The sequence below is a fragment of the Capsaspora owczarzaki genome (genome assembly GCF_000151315.2).
Source record: "Capsaspora owczarzaki ATCC 30864 unplaced genomic scaffold supercont2.3, whole genome shotgun sequence".
Taxonomy (NCBI): Eukaryota; class Filasterea; order Ministeriida; family Capsasporidae; genus Capsaspora; species Capsaspora owczarzaki.
Window position 1 is genome coordinate 51,323 of NW_011887294.1, and position 17,669 is coordinate 68,991.

At 52.0% G+C, this 17,669-nt stretch overlaps 6 protein-coding genes across 6 annotated transcripts; 4 read left to right on the forward strand and 2 right to left on the reverse strand.

Moving 5' to 3' along the window:
* Nucleotides 1-25: 25 nt before the first annotated feature.
* CAOG_02015 (hypothetical protein) lies at nt 26-2,889 on the forward strand. The gene has a single exon (XM_004348715.2). The coding sequence runs from the start codon at nt 235-237 to the stop codon at nt 2,722-2,724; it is 2,490 nt and encodes an 829-aa protein (XP_004348765.1). The 5' UTR covers nt 26-234; the 3' UTR covers nt 2,725-2,889.
* Nucleotides 2,890-2,931: 42 nt separating this feature from the next.
* On the forward strand, nt 2,932-5,739 carry CAOG_02016 (cyclin-dependent kinase 8). The gene is made up of 11 exons (XM_004348716.2): nt 2,932-3,086; nt 3,354-3,450; nt 3,639-3,749; nt 3,847-4,020; nt 4,100-4,157; nt 4,263-4,394; nt 4,505-4,651; nt 4,721-4,793; nt 4,938-5,120; nt 5,212-5,296; nt 5,388-5,739. The coding sequence occupies exons 1-11, from the start codon at nt 2,959-2,961 to the stop codon at nt 5,583-5,585; spliced, it is 1,386 nt and encodes a 461-aa protein (XP_004348766.1). The 5' UTR covers nt 2,932-2,958; the 3' UTR covers nt 5,586-5,739.
* Nucleotides 5,637-8,555, reverse strand: CAOG_02017 (hypothetical protein). The gene is made up of 10 exons (XM_004348717.2): nt 8,512-8,555; nt 8,155-8,321; nt 7,618-7,762; nt 7,459-7,521; nt 7,144-7,380; nt 6,965-7,063; nt 6,742-6,861; nt 6,175-6,649; nt 5,928-6,068; nt 5,637-5,839 (listed from the first exon to the last, which is right to left on the reverse strand). Exons 1-10 carry the CDS (start codon nt 8,536-8,538, stop codon nt 5,805-5,807), a joined length of 1,509 nt encoding a protein of 502 aa, XP_004348767.1. The 5' UTR covers nt 8,539-8,555; the 3' UTR covers nt 5,637-5,804.
* Nucleotides 8,556-9,214: 659 nt separating this feature from the next.
* CAOG_02018 (hypothetical protein) lies at nt 9,215-10,620 on the forward strand. The gene has a single exon (XM_004348718.2). The coding sequence runs from the start codon at nt 9,222-9,224 to the stop codon at nt 10,503-10,505; it is 1,284 nt and encodes a 427-aa protein (XP_004348768.1). The 5' UTR covers nt 9,215-9,221; the 3' UTR covers nt 10,506-10,620.
* A 601-nt stretch (nt 10,621-11,221) lies between these two features.
* CAOG_02019 (hypothetical protein) lies at nt 11,222-15,492 on the forward strand. The gene is made up of 2 exons (XM_004348719.2): nt 11,222-11,276; nt 13,555-15,492. The coding sequence occupies exon 2, from the start codon at nt 13,637-13,639 to the stop codon at nt 15,089-15,091; it is 1,455 nt and encodes a 484-aa protein (XP_004348769.1). The 5' UTR covers nt 11,222-11,276; nt 13,555-13,636; the 3' UTR covers nt 15,092-15,492.
* CAOG_02020 (hypothetical protein) lies at nt 15,488-17,577 on the reverse strand. Its single transcript, XM_004348720.2, has 5 exons — nt 17,352-17,577; nt 16,191-16,581; nt 15,898-16,073; nt 15,752-15,820; nt 15,488-15,665 (listed from the first exon to the last, which is right to left on the reverse strand). The coding sequence occupies exons 1-5, from the start codon at nt 17,411-17,413 to the stop codon at nt 15,575-15,577; spliced, it is 789 nt and encodes a 262-aa protein (XP_004348770.1). The 5' UTR covers nt 17,414-17,577; the 3' UTR covers nt 15,488-15,574.
* Nucleotides 17,578-17,669: the final 92 nt, after the last annotated feature.

Genomic DNA, 17,669 nt, shown 5'->3' on the forward strand with positions numbered 1-17,669 from the left:
AGTGCCTCACTCCTTGTTTTGGTTTGTTTGTTTATCAAAACTCTCCAAAAACCTCAGACCTGCACTCAACTTTGCCTTTTGACTGCCGAGGTCGAGTCTGAGCGCGTTGTTGCTTTTTTTCAAAATCGCACTCTGCACTCTGGATTGTGTGACTGTCGGGATATCGGTCGCGAACGAGCAGCCGGGCAATCGGACGTCCGCACAGCGTATCGCGCATCATTCGCTCACATTGCAATGCCAGCATCATCAGCCATGGCAGACAGCATCATTGAAGCGACGTCCCCTTCGTCGTATTCCGAGCTGACTGCCACTGAGCAGAGTGAGCCGAGTGAGCAGAGTGAGCAGCAGAGTGAGTCAGCGTCGGCGTTACGTCCCACGCTGGTCAGCCGCAAGCACTCGTCGACCGCGAGCACAACCGACGCACAACCATCATCATCATCATCATCATCATCATCATCATCATCAACAGCTTCATCAACAGCTTCAGCTTCAGCAGTGTTCATGGACCAGACCATCGGAGCGGCGACCAACCACGACACGGCGACCCCACACGAGCCAGGCGACGACCGCGGCGACAGCCTCGGCGACCACGCTGCCGGCGCAATCGTGACCACCCGGCCAACGGATTGTCCAAGCAATCCCACCAGGGACAGCCCGCCGCTGGACGCGAGCGCGGTGCTGCCTCGACCGCTCGGTGCCGGTGCCAGTGCCGCTCAAGCGCCAGCAACGCCAGTCAGTCCGAACATGGGCCAACCAGCCGTCCCTGCAAATGCTCAAGTGCTTCATACTACCAAGATGAGCGAGGCTGTGTGGCAGCAGCCGTTTGTCGCGACGCCGCCAAATCACTCGCCACTGACCAAGTTACACGCTGTGCACGAGCCGGTGCCGCCAGTGCAACCATTGTCAGGAAGATCGTCGCCATCCTCAAGTGCTCGTACTGGAGTATTACCACGACAGGCATCATCGTCATCATCACCATCATCATCATCATCGGACGTCGAGCAGCAACCCAAAGCAACAACCCCCTCACCATCCTCAAGACTGCGCATCGACCATCGAATGTGGCTGCAACGCGCAGAGATGGCCGAGCACGAGCGTCTGGAACGCCAGCGAAGGCAGCTGTCGTTTGTTGGGCGCACGCTGCTGGTCAAGGAGCGGCTCATGATCACCCGCATCGACTCGTCCATCCGCAAGAACATTCCGTTCAACACCCGCATCGCCGCCGTCCGTGCGGTGACGTCGACGCGCTTTGGCCGGGTGCATCATTCCTACGTCATCTCTGTCCAGAGCGAGTTTGGCGTTTGGCACGTCGCTCGGCGCTACTCTGAATTCCGGGTTCTGTACAACCACATTAGCGTGGCCCATCCCGAGCTCAATCTTCCCGAATTCCCCGCCAAGAGCCTGTGGGGCTCTCGCTCGGAGGCTGTTGTGGAGCAGCGGCGCACCGACTTTGAAGCGCTCCTCAGCGTCTTGATATTCTCGTCCGCGGCCATGCAGGACGAAGCCTTCTGGCGCTTCCTCGATGTGAATCCGCTGTTCTGCATGGTTGACGGCAAAACCTACAGCGAGCTGACTGAGGTTGCTTGTGACAAGTCCTTCGACCAGATCGACGATCGGCTGCTCGACAATGGTGGCGCCAACTTGCCTGCCTTCCCTCCGACGCACTCCCAATCGGCGTCTGAAATCCCAACGTTCCTCGCCAGCAATGGGCCTGGATCACCCGTCTTCTCCACTGCGACAGACCCAGATTCAGAGCGCGGTGCGGTCTCACGAGAGCTGTTGCACGTTGCGAGCGTCGATGGACCGCCTTCCTCCAACCGTTCAGGGACTTTGGCATCCGCCACAACCACCCACACCAAATGGATTGAGCTCAGTCATGAACAAGTCGCGTGCATTGATGCCACGCGAAATGCTCGGCTTCTCGTTTCGTTTGTCGACATGCTCTGTGCGGCCGCCGCGGCCTTGACTGTCTCACTCCCTGGCGACGAGGACGGGAATCCAGTTGGCTTGGCGACCGAGGAGAATGAGACTGCAGAGTACTTTGTGGTGGAGCCCGATGCAACAGACTCGGCTGCTGCTTCTAACAAGGTTGATTCTTCCAACGACAACGACGAGCATGGAGGCGAGCCATTGGACGCTCGCTCGCTCCTCTCAGCAGACATTTATTCTGCCGACGAGGAGGGATCGTCAAGCTTTGATGGCTATGTCGGCATGACGACTGCCGAGAACGAACCCCTGCCGCCTCTGCAAGAGTTTGCAATGACGCTGCTGGGAAGCAACGAGTCTCAAATCTCGCTCATGACAGTCACGCTGGCGTACGTCTACCTCTGCCGCTTGCGAGATCGAGTCCATCGAGGCCAAATCCAACGCATACAAGCTTCGCCACATCTCGCCCTCCTGGTCGCCCTCGCTCTGGCCAGCAAAATGTATGAAGACATCTCCCTTCCCGTGTGCAACTACTGGTTTTTGCCCGAGCATGTTTGCGCCATGGAGCGCTTGATTCTGGTCCTGTTCTCGTTCAACCTTTACGTTTCGCCGCGCGACTATGCCGAGGCCGCGTTGACCGTCGAGAAGCGCGTAACGCAACTGTCGCAAGGAGCCAACTTCCAACCGCGTCCGGCACAGTACACTCATTTGGTGCGAAAGAGCGCGCCGAGCTCCCCGGCCATTCAACCCGCTCGGCTTCCCGCCAGCAGCAGTACACCCAACGATTTGAGTATTTAAGCCAGCAGTGTGGTTGTGCTTGATTCTGCGAGAGTGGCTTCAAAAGCAAGCTTGACGTGAAAAATCCATTGCCTTTTGCCACTATTGTCGTCCGTTTCCCCCCCCCCCCGCTCGTCCGCTGCTGCATTATTTTGCGTTTGTTTTTTGTCAATCTTAATAGTAACGAATCGATTCTTTCTTTGTTTGTCTTTTGCTTCAGTCATTGTTCTCGCTGCAAAACTCATTCACTCGCTTATGAATCCGGCTTACAAGGAGCACAAGCAGGCGCAGCGGCAGACGGTCGATGCGTGGTTTGACTATGCCGACTACAAGATTGGCGAAGGCACTTACGGTGTTGTATACAAGGCCAGGAAGAAGATCGTGTACGTGGAGCAGCAGCAAGACGCAGCAGCAGAGTGGTGAAGCGACGGGAGTTTGGCTGAACGCGACCGAGTCGGAGGCAAACGACACAACTTTGAAACTTGCTCAGAAGGGCTTCTGAGTGATGTGGGTGCTAGAGCGGCGGGGCGATGAGCGTCGAGGGGCCGGGGGGCGACCAGGGCGAGTTCTCAATGCAAATCCCATACAACGTCAACCATGGCTCACCAGCATCCCTGTCTGTCATCGTGCATGTCAAATATCTGAATCAGAGATCCTCATACAACTCCAATTCCGTATGCGCTCAAGAAAATCAAGGCGACAGTGCAGACGGAAGGACTATCAACGTCAGCGTGCCGCGAGATTTCGGTAACCAACCTCGAAGATTGGATGTGTGAATGTATACAAGTGCATGTATACGAGTGCGTGCGATCTGGAGTGGATGATCTCGACCAACTGAACAGTCCCGAGTCAATCAATCCAGCCAGTTGCAGGATTACTTTGGAACGTGCCGCCCAGCTCACGTCTCTGACCTTGTCACCTGTTGATCATTACAGCTGCTGCGAGAAATCAAACACGAGAACGTCATCTGCGCGCCTGAAATTTTCCTGAATCCGTTGACGCGCGACGTTTGGCTCCTGTTCGACTATGCAGAATACGATCTTTATGTCCGTCGCTAGTCTCTTTTTTTGTTTCACCGTTTGTCTGTTGTCCGAAATGCTCTCTCTCACTGTCTCTAGTCTTACTCTTCGCTCATGTTTGCAGCAAATTATCGAGTATTATCGCGATCGCAAAGGCCAGGCAAACGCTGCCGCTCAACAAACGCAAACACCGCCACAGCCCGTGTTCTTGGAAGAGCACATGATCAAATCACTGCTATGGCAGTCCCTCAATGGAATTCATTACTTGCATTCGAATTGGATATTGCATCGAGATTTGGTACGGCTGTCTTCTTTGGTTGACGTTGCATGCTGTTGCCAAAGTCGCCGACCGTTTGTCTACATTTGCCGTGGCGCAGAAACCCGCAAACATTCTAGTCATGGGTGCCGGGAAGGAGCATGGGCGAGTCAAGATTGGTAAAGGCGGATGAGCTTGTTCCTTTGATTCATGAACGATTCGTTGCTTATTGTAATCGACTGTTTTTTTTTTTTTTTTGTTTTTCCTTGAACGGATTCTTGCAGGTGATCTGGGCATGGCTCGTCTCTTCCAGTCTCCTCTCAGAAACCTGGCTGATGTGGATCCTGTTGTCGTCACCATCTGGTACCGCGCTCCAGAGCTTCTTTTGGGCGCAAAGCACTACACCAAAGCCATCGGTAAAGATGATGGTTGTTTTTGTTCGCAGCCGCATTTTGTCCGTCCTTTGTGATTGGAACGTTCCTGTTGGCTCAAATTACCTGAATCGTTTTTTTTCTTTTGTGCTCAGATATGTGGGCGATCGGGTGCATATTCGGAGAACTCATTACGGCCAGACCGATTTTTCTTGGAGAGCAAATCACCACCAAGCAAACCAAAACCCCATTCCAAGGCGATCAACTGGACAAGATTTTCCAAGTGCTCGGCTTTCCCAATGGTATGCGCTTCTTCAGCTTCCAATGTCTATCAGGACCAGTGCTCACAAACCGTTGTGTGTAATTTACAGAAAAGGACTGGCCCGAGTTGTCCAGCCTTCCTGACCATCCTATTCTGATGCAGAACTTTTTAAACAAGCAGCTGTGCGTTTAAAATCCAGCTATGCTGTCCCCTTCTCCCTGTGGTTGATTTGCTTTGAGCTGTTTTTGTTGGTTTTTCTACTTTGGTGCTTCTCGCTGCGTTCTGGCTGACTCTATTTGCGGAACTGCCTGTATTTTCCCCCGTAGTTACGACAAGTGCAGCATTGAACACTACTTTCGTGGCTACATGAAGATGCAACGTGGTCCTCTCTCTCCGGCTGGTCTCGGACTGTTGAGCGAGATGTTGACCATGGATCCGAACAAGCGCATCACCGCCGAAGCCGCCCTTCGCTCCAATTACTTTAAGGAGTCGCCCACACCGAGCGCCAAGTACGTCAGCATTTCCTCTGCTTGCGTTCATTTTTTTTTTTTTTTTTTTGATTGTCCTGATTTTCTGACTTTGGTTGGGGGAAAACCTTAGCGCGTTCGAGCACCTCAAATTCTCATTTCCGCCTCGAAGTCCAATTCGCGAAGACAAAGACAAGAACAACAGGCCCAAACCAAAGGTCAGTCCTGGGCAGTGAAATGCACACGATGCGCTGACTCGAAAGTCCACCTTTTTTTTTTGTCTCAACGTTGATTGTTGTTGGCTGACAGACCGAGGCACGTCCAGCAGCCGCCCCACCGAACCAGCAACAATTGCACACACAGCGCGTCGCGCATTCACAGCCGCCATTACACGCTGGTCTTCCAAACTCCGCCAACCGACCGCAAGTGCGAGGGCCAGGGCAGCCTGGCAGTGGCGTCCATCCGCATCCCTCGGCGATGGGCCAGCAACACCAGTATCACAGATAGCTTAAGAAGTGCGACACACAAGAGTTTTCACGCCATGCTCGCTCGACCGAGTTCTGTCAAAAATTGTGATGGAATTTTTGTTTTTCTTGCAACGCACAACAAAAAACGCTGAGGTCAAAAGCCAATAAAACGACCCAGACGTTCAAAAGCCAAATGACCCAGACGTTCAAGTAGCTCGGGGGTTTCATCACAACAACGAAAATGCCCGAGGCCGCGTGTTCAAGCCGGAGAAAGGTAATTTTCCGGAAGTAGGCCTAGACAAACCAACAACGCAACCAGACATCAGATGAAAGTGGAACGATGGGTGACGAACAACGTGGAGTCTCCCCATTTTTTCTTTACCTTCTTCGCCGTTGCTGTTACGACACAGCCACCAGCCGCCTTCATACTGCTGTACAAGTTCCAGAGTGTCGCCTTCACGGATTGACAATTCGTCTTCCTTGGAGGCATCATAGTCGTACATTGCACGATACGATGTTGAATCTAAAACGCAAAAAAACAAAACACCCAATGGGGAGGGACAAGGATTGAGCCAAACACCCAATCAATGAAACAAAAAGTGGCAATCCATTTCCAACTCCAAACTCACCTGCAAAGTCGTTTCCAGCCGAAGCAACAGAGGTGGTCGACTGGGCAGCTGCCATCGCAGAGGATCGAGGCTTTGAGTTGCCCACGGACGGCACAACCGGCACGGGCGAGTCGGACGGCAAGGCGAAAGTGGAAACGAGGAAGGACGTGGATGTATCGCGAGAACGCTCGATATAAGGAGCGAACGGATGGTCGCCTTTGCCCTGGTTTTGTGCTTCGGCCAGCGAGCACTGCAGTTTGTAAAGCACGGCCTGCGCCGAATGCAAGGCGCGCTCAGCGTCAGCGACCTGGTTGAGGACATCGGCTTTTCCCTTCTCGTCCGAGAAGCTCGGTTGGTTGCTGTACACGTCCGAGAGACCCCGCACGCCAGCGAGCGTCTTTTCCTCCTTGCGGACATCGTCCTCTAGTTCGTGGACTTTTTCTTCCAATCGTCGTCCTCGGCGGTCGGCCTTCATGCTGTGCTTGGGATCCTCCTCCTGCGTTGCAAAGTGGAGTCAGCGAGTGAGCGTTCCAGTCAGAACCCAGCATTTCCCGGGGCTCAAAAATACAACACAAACTCAGTACTCACATAGCACTCGTACAAGACCTCGCGTGGTCGGTTGGGGCCGGTACCCTTCATTTCTGCTGCAGCCGAAACGTCGCTCTCAGGGTTGATGGCTTGCAGCGTTCCCTGCAACTTTTCCATGAACTAGATGGGCCCGAGGCCGACAGCAATAGGGATAAAATAGTCAGCTCTTGGATGGACGGCAAAACAGCACGTTCAGCAAAAACAACGTAATGTCGAAACCTACCTGGGCATACTCAGCTGGGAGCGTGCTCGCAATCTCGTGCAACTTGAGCAGCATCTCACGAATGTGCTCGACGCGTTGCGCTTCGAGAACTTGCATTTCCTGTTTCAAAGGGTTTGAAGTGAGAGGACTGATCTGTCTGAGTTGCGAACCTTGCGAAACAAGCAAAGTAAAAGCATTACCAAACAGCCTTCTGCCATGACGGCCTCCCACTTGCGTCGAAGCTGCTCGAGCTTGCGCACGCTGTCGCGATGCTCCTTGTCCGACTTTGCCGTTGCTTCTTCAGCCTTTCGTGCAGCCTTTTCGAGCTTGGCCAAATCCTTCTCCGAGTACGGGCGCGTTGTGCTCGACCTGGCTTCTTCAAACTGCAAGTACGCACCTTCCATTTCCTTGCATTTGGAGAAGGCCGACTTTTTGAACTGCAAAAAACACAACCGACGAACAAAACGTGAGCAATGATTCTTAGTTTGAGGCATCGAACCGAGCAGAGCCAATACCTTGAGTTCGGTGCTACGGGCATCAAATAGCTCGGCTGTGATCTTGTCGACCTTGGTCTCAATCTAACAGCAAAAGAAAGGAGGATAAGATGTTGAGCGACAAAATGATCGAAAAAAACAAAACAAAAACAACCGATGCACGACGGGAATCATTCGTACTGGCTTGCGCGCCTTCTTGGACTCCTTGTGGAAGCTCTTCATGTGGACGACAATCTCGTCGTGGATGCGCGTTGACGCAGTGAGGTGCCACTTTGCCTCTTGCTCGAATGACGAGCGCATTTCAGACCAAGCGTCGCGGATGGTGCTGCAGTTCAAAAGACGCAGAAATTTTGCAGAAATGCAGCTTGCAGAGTTAGTTTCAACCATGATGAGCGACCCAAACGTCGCAATCTGACTTCTCGTCGCACGAGGCAAAACCCTGATTTGTTTGAAGAACGTCGAAATTGAAATTGAAATTGAAAAAAAAAAGAAAAAAAAAAAAAAAAGAATGAACGGCAATTTGTGGTTCGTTTCTGACGTTCAGCCACTCTCCGTTCCGCGCGCGCATCACAAGCACAGTCGAGGTCCCGTTGTTTGTTGCTCCACCGGCAAACGCCTGGGGTGGTCGCCCTCGGTTTGGACACGGAGGACAGCAGAAAGCTCATTGTTGAAAGGCTGCCCCCTTTCCCCCCCTCTTGTCCTGTGGTTGTGGCTCACCCGATAAAGTCCTTGCCGCCAGACTCGACCTTGGAGGAGAGCTTCTGGAGGTTCTTGGCATAGTCCTTGGAGGCGTCGGCGCGGTCGGACAGAATCGACATGACGTGCTCGAGCGCGTCCGAGCCCTTGCTCGCGAGCTTCTTGACCTCCTCGAATCCGTGGCCTTCCTGCAACCAGTTGGACAAGAAACGAAGCGCGAAAACAAACGTCAATGAGCTGGCCAACAGGGCAAGAGCAAGGGAGCGAGAAGAGAGACAGCGACGGCGATAGAGTTGTAAAAAAAAAAAAAAAAAATAAAAAAAAAAGCCAATGTAATGCAATGCAATTGAACAGAATGGAAAAAAAAAAAAAAGTTACCCAGAAATTGGTGTCAAAGCCAACCATCGAGGAACAACAAAAGTAAAACTGAGCCGAGTGAAGTTGTTACGGTTGAGACCCGTTGGGTCTAACCCACTCTTGTGATTTTGTATTAAAGACGAGAATCCCATCATAACCCATCCATAACCAGCTGTGGGACCTGAGGTGCCAGGGTTTGCTCGTAACATTATGACAAGAGTCCAAACACCTCAGATTTCACCAGCTGAACACAGCATGTGAGTATGTCCTCGTTCCGCGTTCGTGTCGCGTGTACTTGTCTTCGTCCTGCGTTCGTGTCGCGTCGAATACAGAATTGTCGCGCCAACTCTACGCCTCCTCAACCAAGACCCGCACCAACCGACAAAGAGCACCACCCTCTCACATGAGAGACTCGCCACATGAGGAGCTGCGATATCCGCCCTCACTGGTAAGTCCATTGACAAGACCGGCTGGACGTGGAAGACGCGACTATCCGCTCCCGCCAACCGGCCCGCTTAGCGTCATTCCTAGCGGCAAAAAGACCTGTTGGACGAGGTAGTCGCGACTATCCGCTCCCGCCAACCGGCCCGCTTAGCGTCATTCCAAGCGGCATTCGCTCAGGCGAGGAAGTTGCGCCATCCGCTTCTCGCCAGTTCCAGAATATTCGTGCGAAAATCTCCGTGCGAGGAAGCCGATTTTGGCCACTCGCCGTCAGCCAGTCTTTTTCTACAATGTCGCAAGCAAACAAACTCAAGAAGAAGACCGTGCAGGCGCCCCAGCGCGAGAAACGCCCGGTTGACGACCCCGCTGCGCCTGACTCGCCCAAGAGAGAGCGCATTGAATCGACCAGCGAGAACCTCACCCGCGCCATCATGCATATCGCCGTGTACTCTGGCTCGACCATGCCCACCATCTTCCTCGACGAACTGCGCAGTGCACTGCTCGCGTACCCTCCGAGCTCTGAGGACGCGCCGCGCATCTGCAAGCTGATCGCATCGCGCCTCACAAGCGGCGCTCGCGCTTGCATCTCCAGACTGGCAGAAGACGCTCCAGAGCACAACGACCCGGAGTTGTTGCTCGAGCACATCAAGAATCACTTCGGTCCCTTGCGCGGCCGCGTGGAAGCTTTCGCGAAGCTCGAGGCGATGAAGACCCAGACCATCCTCGAAGTATGCGACACGGCAGAGGCGCTGCTCGATCAGGATCAGTCCGAGTTTGTTGACTCGGCTGCTGTCCTCCTGGCCGTATCCAACGCCTTGCCACCGGCCCAGCGTGAAATCGCGCTGCGCACCGTCCATCCTCGCGATGCCGACGCGATCCGGGCTTTGGTCGCCAAGCTCCGCGAAGAAACCCTCAACTTGCGCGCCATCGAACAAATCCAGGACCAGTACCACCCGCGCCAGCAGCAGCAGCAGCAGCAGCAGCAGCAGCAGCAGCAGCAACAGCAACGGCGGCAGCAACGCTTCTCGAACAACCGTGCCAACCGTGCGCAAGCCGCAGTCCGCTGCGGCCACTGCCGCCGCACCGGCCACGCCACACACGAGTGCCGCTACTTCCGCAGCGACATCAACAACAACAACAACAACAACAACAACAACAACAACAACAACAACAACAACAACAACAACAACAACAACAACAACAACAACAACTTCGACAGCAACCACTCCGCACACGGCTACGGCAGCAGCTTCGCGCCTCGCGGTCAGTTCTCGCGCCCTGCCAGCGGCAACCAGCGCCAGGGCTTGCTCGTAACAGAAGTGATCGCGTTGACGATGAAACGAACAGGGGATTTTAGGAGTAGGAAAGATCAGACACACATGGGACGGGAAATTCAACGAGAGGTGGAAACTGCTGTGCACTTGTCGGGATCGGCACCAGGCAATCTGACATTGTGCAGTGTTCAGGTCAAGACATTATGTAGTGCTCAGGCTGAGAAGAGCGAGGCTGTTTATTGTTGCGTGAACTGCTCTTGCTCGAGCACGCCGAAGGTCATTTCCACAGACACAAAATAGATCAGCGCGGCTCCAGTAGCAGCTTGAATTATACATGCAACACAATGTACTCTCAAACATCAAACAACGAACACCAGTGTTCACAGAACAAAGGGTTATACGTCTGTCGAAACGAGGTCGCAAGGACGCGGCAAATCATGCACTTGTCTCGACGTTGGATCCTCTTTTGAGCACATGCAACGCAGACACATGCGTGGCTGTGTGATCTTGGTTAGAGTAGCTTGGCTGGCTGTACACTAGGGTTCGAGAACGGTGAGTTTGGAGAACTCGACAACTTCCCCTTGGTTTGAGTCATCCTGAGCCAGAAAAAAAAAGAAGAAAAAAAAGCAAAAAAAAAAAAAAAAGCACAGCAGCCTGATTTCCAGCCTTTGCTTTTTGTGGTTTTACATTTTCCTTGACCTCATATAGCGTGACCGTTTACGCACTCTTTGTGTGTTGTTGTCGTTACCAGGACGGAGCACCTTGTGGGAGCTGGAGTTGAAGTGCCGTTTTGTGTTTTCCGGGATTTTTTTTGTTGTTGTTTTTTTCCCCAGTTGCGTCTCGCATTTTCTCATCTCTTGCGTGACCTCGTCTGCACACCGACACACCACGCACACACAACAACAAAACTCACAAACACCATAAATGCATCCCCCCCTCGTTATGGTTTGTTGAGCTCGATCGTCCATTTTAGGGTTCGGAGGGGTGTTGCTCATTTCTCATTTCTTTTGCTTTGCCTTTTTTTGGGATTGTTGTTTTTGTTCAAGTCGATTTTTTTTTTTGGTCTTTTTGGTAACGTCCCTCTCGACCACCAACCCACCCATCCACAAATGCCCCATCTGCACCTCTCCTGTGTCTCCTGGTCTTTTGCATAGCCTTCCCGCTTGCCCCAGCTTCGCACACGCGCAACGCAACGAACGGTTGCTCAACAACACCTTGTTTTTTTGTATTTTATTTTATTTATGTTTTTATTAGCTGTTTTGTCCTTTTTTTTTTTTTTTTTTTGTCCATCGCCCCACTCTCGCATCGGCACAGACGACGCTGCTGCGCCTGGTGCTACACGGCCACTTTTGTCTTCTTGTACGTGCTGCCCCGCTCTGCACTCGGCGCCCAAGCGGTACAGAGAAGCCGCCGAGAAACCGCGCTTGCAGTGTTTTTTCGTTTCCTGTTTTTTTTTTCCGTTTTTTTTTTTTTCATTTTGCTACCGCACCCTTTGCACGAGACTGCTGACGCTCGCTCGCGGCAGGCGTTTGACGCTGCCTGTCACGGTTGGCCGCCTTCATCAGTGATCTTCCTTTGACACACGGTGTTGTGTGTCTGGGCAGCAGGTGACACGGGGGACAGGCAGGGCGAGCACGATACCGCATGGGTATGACTCTTGTCGGGTTTCGTTTTTTTTTTTTTTTTTTTTTTTTTTTTGCTTTTGATTTTCCCAAACCGACACGCTTGCGGGCTGCCTCTCCCCCCTGTTGGCACTGCTCCTCCTGTATCGTGACCTTGCCTGTTGCTGCGCCCCGGCTGTTGGGCTCTGCGTAGGCGCAGTGCAGAGGGCTGCGAGAGTCGCAAAACAACGGTGTGGATCTAAACTTTTTTCTTTTTTTTTTTCAAAAAACAACTTCTCATCGTCATCTTCCCCGCTTTTCTCGCATGCATTCAGAGCGCGTGCACCGCCACCCCTCCCCCTCGCGCACCTCCGTCTTGACCCTTGATTGAGACTCGTGCTATTGCTTGCGCACCTGCTCATGCGCTCGGCTCCCCGCCCACTGCTCGCCCCTCCACATCGGCTTATCTCGCGGCGATGATTCGTTTTCTGAGGGGTGACTTTTTTTGTTGTCTGGTGTCAAGAGAAGAAAACAAAAAAACCAGCAGAAAAAAAAAAAAAAAAAAAGGCACGCGCCTCGTTTATTTTCGTCGTCGCGTTGTTTTCGCATCAGCGAGAGGCACCGAGTCAGTGCCAATGCGTGGACGAGGGAGGAGTGAGCAAAAGTCAATAGACTCTCACTGTCGTTTTTGTGGCGGCGGTCGAGCGCATGCTGGCGGTGCGCGGCTGTTTTATTTTTTTGATTGATTTTTTTTTGCACCCAATTTTTTTTCTCTTTTTTATTCGCAAAATCGACTTTGTGATTCACTTGGCAACCCCCCTTCCCGACGTCGAATCTCGCCTTCCTCGCTTCCACTCCTTCGCTTCCTCTCTCTCGATCTCTTTCCTCTATCTCTCTCTATCTCTCTCTCTATCTCTGACTCTTTTGCTCTGTGCACGTCGCTCCTTTGTGATGTGTGTCTGTTCGGTCAGGCTGTCTCGCACTTCCATCAGGCGAGTCAAAAGAAAAGCCGCACGCAACACCTTATTTTGGGTTTGTTCATTTTCCGAGCTCCTCCTCCTCCTCCTCCTCCGCTTGTGTGCCTCGCCCCTCTCCTCGTCGTTTGTCTGCTGCACTCTATGACAGTGATACACAGCTCAAGTGCGAGGTGTGTGTGTGTGTGTGTGTGTGTGTGTGTGTGTGTGTGTGTGTGTGCCCATACAAAGTGGGAAGCCGGGTCTGTGCTACTTGGGTTTTTTTTTTTTTTTTTTTTTGCGGGTTTGGCGCTGAATTTGACCACCGCCCAATTCCATTCTACCTCCCTCCGTCGCACGCGCTTCGACCGTTCCTCGGTTTTTTTCTTGGTTTTCCTGCTACTTTCGCCGATTCTCGTTTCCTAATTTTTTTCTTGCATTCACTGCTTCCATTCTGTTGCACTTTGCTTTTCGTCGTGCTCGTCATCGCAACAATATTTTTATTATTGTTTTTTTTTTTTGGATTTGTTTGATTTTGATTGGTGCGGGAGCTGACCGCAATTCGCCAATCCCGCTCGCTTAGCTTTTTCGAATCGCAAACCCGCTGCTCGTTTTGCTGTCCGCCAACGTTCTTCTCTCCACCACCATCCGCTCCATCACACACCCACACTACCGCACACCCACACTGCCGCACACCCGCACACACACACGCTGTTTCTATCGTTGTTATTTGGCTGTTGCTCACCGTTCGTGTTTTCGTTGGTTTTGTTTTGTTTTGTTTTGTGTTTTGGACAGTTCGCGGTTTCTAGATTTCTTTTTTTAAACTTCCAACAAACCAAGCTGCCATTCCGGCTCAAAACAAACCAAACCTTAATTCATGGCATTCATCGGCTACCCTTCGCCGACCGGGATGGTCGACCACCAGGCAGCATACCCTCAACCATTCATGTACCCCATGACGCCGCAACAACCGCATGCTGCGGGATGCTACACGATGCCGCCAACACCTGTGTCGTCTGCGTCGAGCTCCGCGTCCTCCATGCCGCCCGTGGTTGCAAGCACCATGAGCACGAATGATGCTGCGGCTGCGCTGCAAATCATGCAACGGTCGCCTGTGACACATCGTACACAGCCAGTCGCACAGTTTGCAAGTGCCCAACCTTCAAACCCGACGTACACGTATCCGTACTATGTCCAGCCGCAGCAGGTCCAGCCGCAGCAGCCTCAGCACATTCAACACGTGCCGTCGGCCTTCACTCAGCCGAGCTACCAACAACAACACCACCACCAGCAACAACACCAACCACAGCTGCTTGTGCAACAAGCTTATCACGCGCAACCCCAGCAACCGCAGCTACTACAACAACCGCAGCAAATGCAGCAAATGCAACAACTGCACATGCAACCGGCCTACCAACAACAACAGCCTCAACAACCTCAACAGCTCCAACAGCAGCAAATGTACTTGCCACAGCAGAGCCAGCACTTCTTGCCACTGCAGAGCCAGCACTACTACCAGCTGCACATGCAAAAGCTCGAGCACGCCGCCGTGCAATACAACGACGTGACGCCCCCGCTGTCCACGACTTCACTTCAAGCGCCCGTGAACCTGTTCCAGCAGCAACGACCTCCCGTTGCGCATGCTGCCAATCGGCTTCCTTCGCCCGCTCCGTCCGGGTCGAGCGTCGCAAGCGAATCAGTCCGCCGCTCGCTGAGCCCCGCTGCCTCCTTTGCGGACCAAGGCCCGGGCGTCGTCAATGCCAGTCGCGTGCGAAAGGCCTCTTCGTCAACCAAAAACCGCAAGGCGGCTCGACCAAATCCCATCTATTTGGACAACGAGGTGCCCGTCATCAAGTACGCCAAGCCAACCCAACACTCCAAGTTTGTCATTGGCTCCATCACAACCGAGCTGGACGCTCGGTTCTTCTTTGCCGAGTGCATGGAGGGACGTATTCACCTGAACGCGTGCCGCCTGGATCGCGATGCTCCCACCGAGGTGGAGGCTGGCCAGATTTATGTCTTCCAGTCCGAGGAGCGTCCGAGCACTGACGGCGATGCTCAGCCAGCCCCAGCGACCAAGGCAGACTCAAAGACGAAAAGCAGCCTCAAGCGCTGGACTGACACGCTGCAGTGGAATTCGCGCAAGTACTGGCACTTGAAGAACATTCTCAAGTATCGCCAGACGATGCCCCACCCCGATTTTCCCACGGATCCGAAGCAGAACATTATCAAACCCGATGGCTTGACGAAAATGATCATCTGCGGCACTGACAAGTACAGCCATCTTCGCGCGGTTCACTACTTTTACGACACTTCCCGCAAGTCCAAGTAGATTGGCCACCACTTGTGTGCCAATGTTGTTAGTGTTCATTCGGTTTTATTTCAGCGTCTATTTTTCGGGGTTTTTTCGCGTCAGTTTGGTTTCGGCCTGCATGTTGATTTTGTTTTTTTTTTTTCATTGTTTGTTTTCGCCTTTTTTTTCTCTCTCTCTCTCTCTCTCTCTTTTCGATCCATTCAATCTTCGTTCGTTTCTTCTCGCGCGACGCATTCTTGCTCTCGCACACCCACCCACCCACACTCTCTTTATCGATTTTTTTTTCTGCCGCTATTGGCCATTGCATTGCCACCTCATTCGCCTCGATACCATCTTTTTTTTTGCATATTTTTTTTCATGTTAGCTTCCTTCATTTCGTTTCTACCCTCGCCATCAAAACTGTAATCAATAGGATTCCATTGTAGTTTTCATTGTTCTGACGTACAACATCCAAAAACAAAAAGAAACGAAAAGACATCCAAAACGCTGCAGCGCACTGAATCATTGGAAGCGGTCGCTGATATCTTGCCAGTTGAATCGCAGATTGTGCATGGTTTTCACTTTTAGCGGCCAAACTTTGACAGGATTGTCGCTGTACACCGGCAATTCAACAACAGGGGGAGTCAGTGGCAAAAAAAAAAAAAAAAAAAAAAGCGAAAGACAAAAACGAGAACATACCACAAGTCGAGCGTGCGCACCATAAACAGCTCAATCATATCCTCTGGAATGGCGTCGAGCTTGTTGTTACTGCAGCCACACGAACATTCAGAAGTGAGCAATTTGTGTTTCCTTTCAAAGTCGCAATCTCTCGCTCTGGGTCGCACCTCAAGTCAATCTCTTTGATTTCGCCAATGTTCTTGGCCAGTTCGACCAAAACCTCCGGCTGCAGTCGCACCAGCTGGCAGTGTGACAAGACCAGTTTTTCAACCTTGTTCATCTGGGAGATGATTGGCGGCAATTCCTTAAACTTGTTGTGGTGGATTTGGAGGTTGGTAATGTTCTGCCCAGAACAAAAGCACACAAAAGCGTCGCATCATCAAAATGAGACAACTGATAACAGAAAAAAAACCAAAAAACAAAAAAAAGAGACGTCGTTGAGCGGTCTCGTTGTACTCACCCGGCACTCCTTCAGCCCCGGTGGCAAGGACGTTAGCTGGTTGCCGTCAGCGATGAGATCCGTGAGATTGTGGAGCAGCCGAATGGCGGGATTGATCTCTAGCAACATGTTGTGCGAAATGTCGAGCATGCGCAGCTGCATGAGTGCGCCAATCTGGTCTGGCAGCGCAGTCAGCTGGTTGTATCCAATGTTGAAGCGGCGCAAGTTGGAGAACATGGCAACCTCGGCCGGGAGTGACTTGATTTCGTTGCCTGCGAGGTTGAGCTCGGTCAGGTTGACGAGCGTCGTCAATCGCAACGGGAATTCGCGAATGAGGTTGGCGTTCAGCGTCAAGATGGTCATTCCAGTGACGTTGAACACGCTTGACGGTATGCTTTTGAGCTCGGCGTAGCTGTGTGATGGCATTCAGGAATGATGGTGATGTGTGAGTGGAGCAAATCAGCTGAGAGGAGCATTTTGTGTTTTTTTTTTGTTTGGTTGTTTTTGTTGTTTTCGTTACCCCAACCCCCCAAACCCCCTCCATCTCCCATCTCCCAATCTCACGCCCTTTCCCCTCGCAGCTCTTCTTGCAAATCCCTCGTGTTATTTTGTGTGCTTGTTTGAATGCTCGTCGCAGTCAGCACTCAACCCCCCCCCCTCTCAACCGAACTCTCCTTTGCCTGACTCCCACCCGCTCCAATTGCGGTAGATTGAATCCGCTTTTTTTTTTCCTTTTTTTTTTTTTTTTTTTTTTTTTTTTTTTGGCTTTTTGACTTTACTGCCTGTTGGTCTCTGTTTCCACTCCTTGCCTGCAACTGCCGTGTCCGCGACCCGCCACTCAAACTCACGTCCCTCCAATTCAACGCCGCATCCAACCAGCAGCTGATAAGCCAAAGCAACGCGTTGCATTGTCGGATGAGTTGCAGCTTCAACCAAACAAAAGGGTTTTTTTTTTTTTTTTTGTGATGGCTTTTTTTTTTTTTTTCAAGAGTTGTTTGGAGAACGGGTCGATTGCTTGTCTTCTCGCTCTGCTGCAGTCGACCTCGCTGGATTGTGACTGAGTTTAAGCTGCTTTCGCGTTGTCACACTGGGCGATGAACGGCAGCGGCGGTGCGAACGAGAGGCAGCCGCAAAACGGTGCTGCTTTGTTTTGTTTTCAAAAACAAAAACTGGTTGCTTTACCTGAGCTCGAGCTGGCCAGTGCGCTTGCTGCGCTCGATGGCTTTGGAGTGTGCGCCGCCCATGATGGATGTGAGGACGAAGAGGGGGCAGTGACAGAGAGTGTGAGTGTGTGAGTGTGTGTGTGTGAAGCACGGGTAAAAGGAAAGCAGACTGAGTTAACAAAAAAACCAAATAATTTTAAAAATTAAAAAAAAAAAAGTAAAGGGAAAGCTGGAGTCAGCTTCTGTTGTGAAGAGTGGTCACTCGACTCGGTCATCCAACCATGGTCGAGGAACTCAAAGCCTGCATCAAGAGCAGAGCAAAAAAAATCTGATCGAC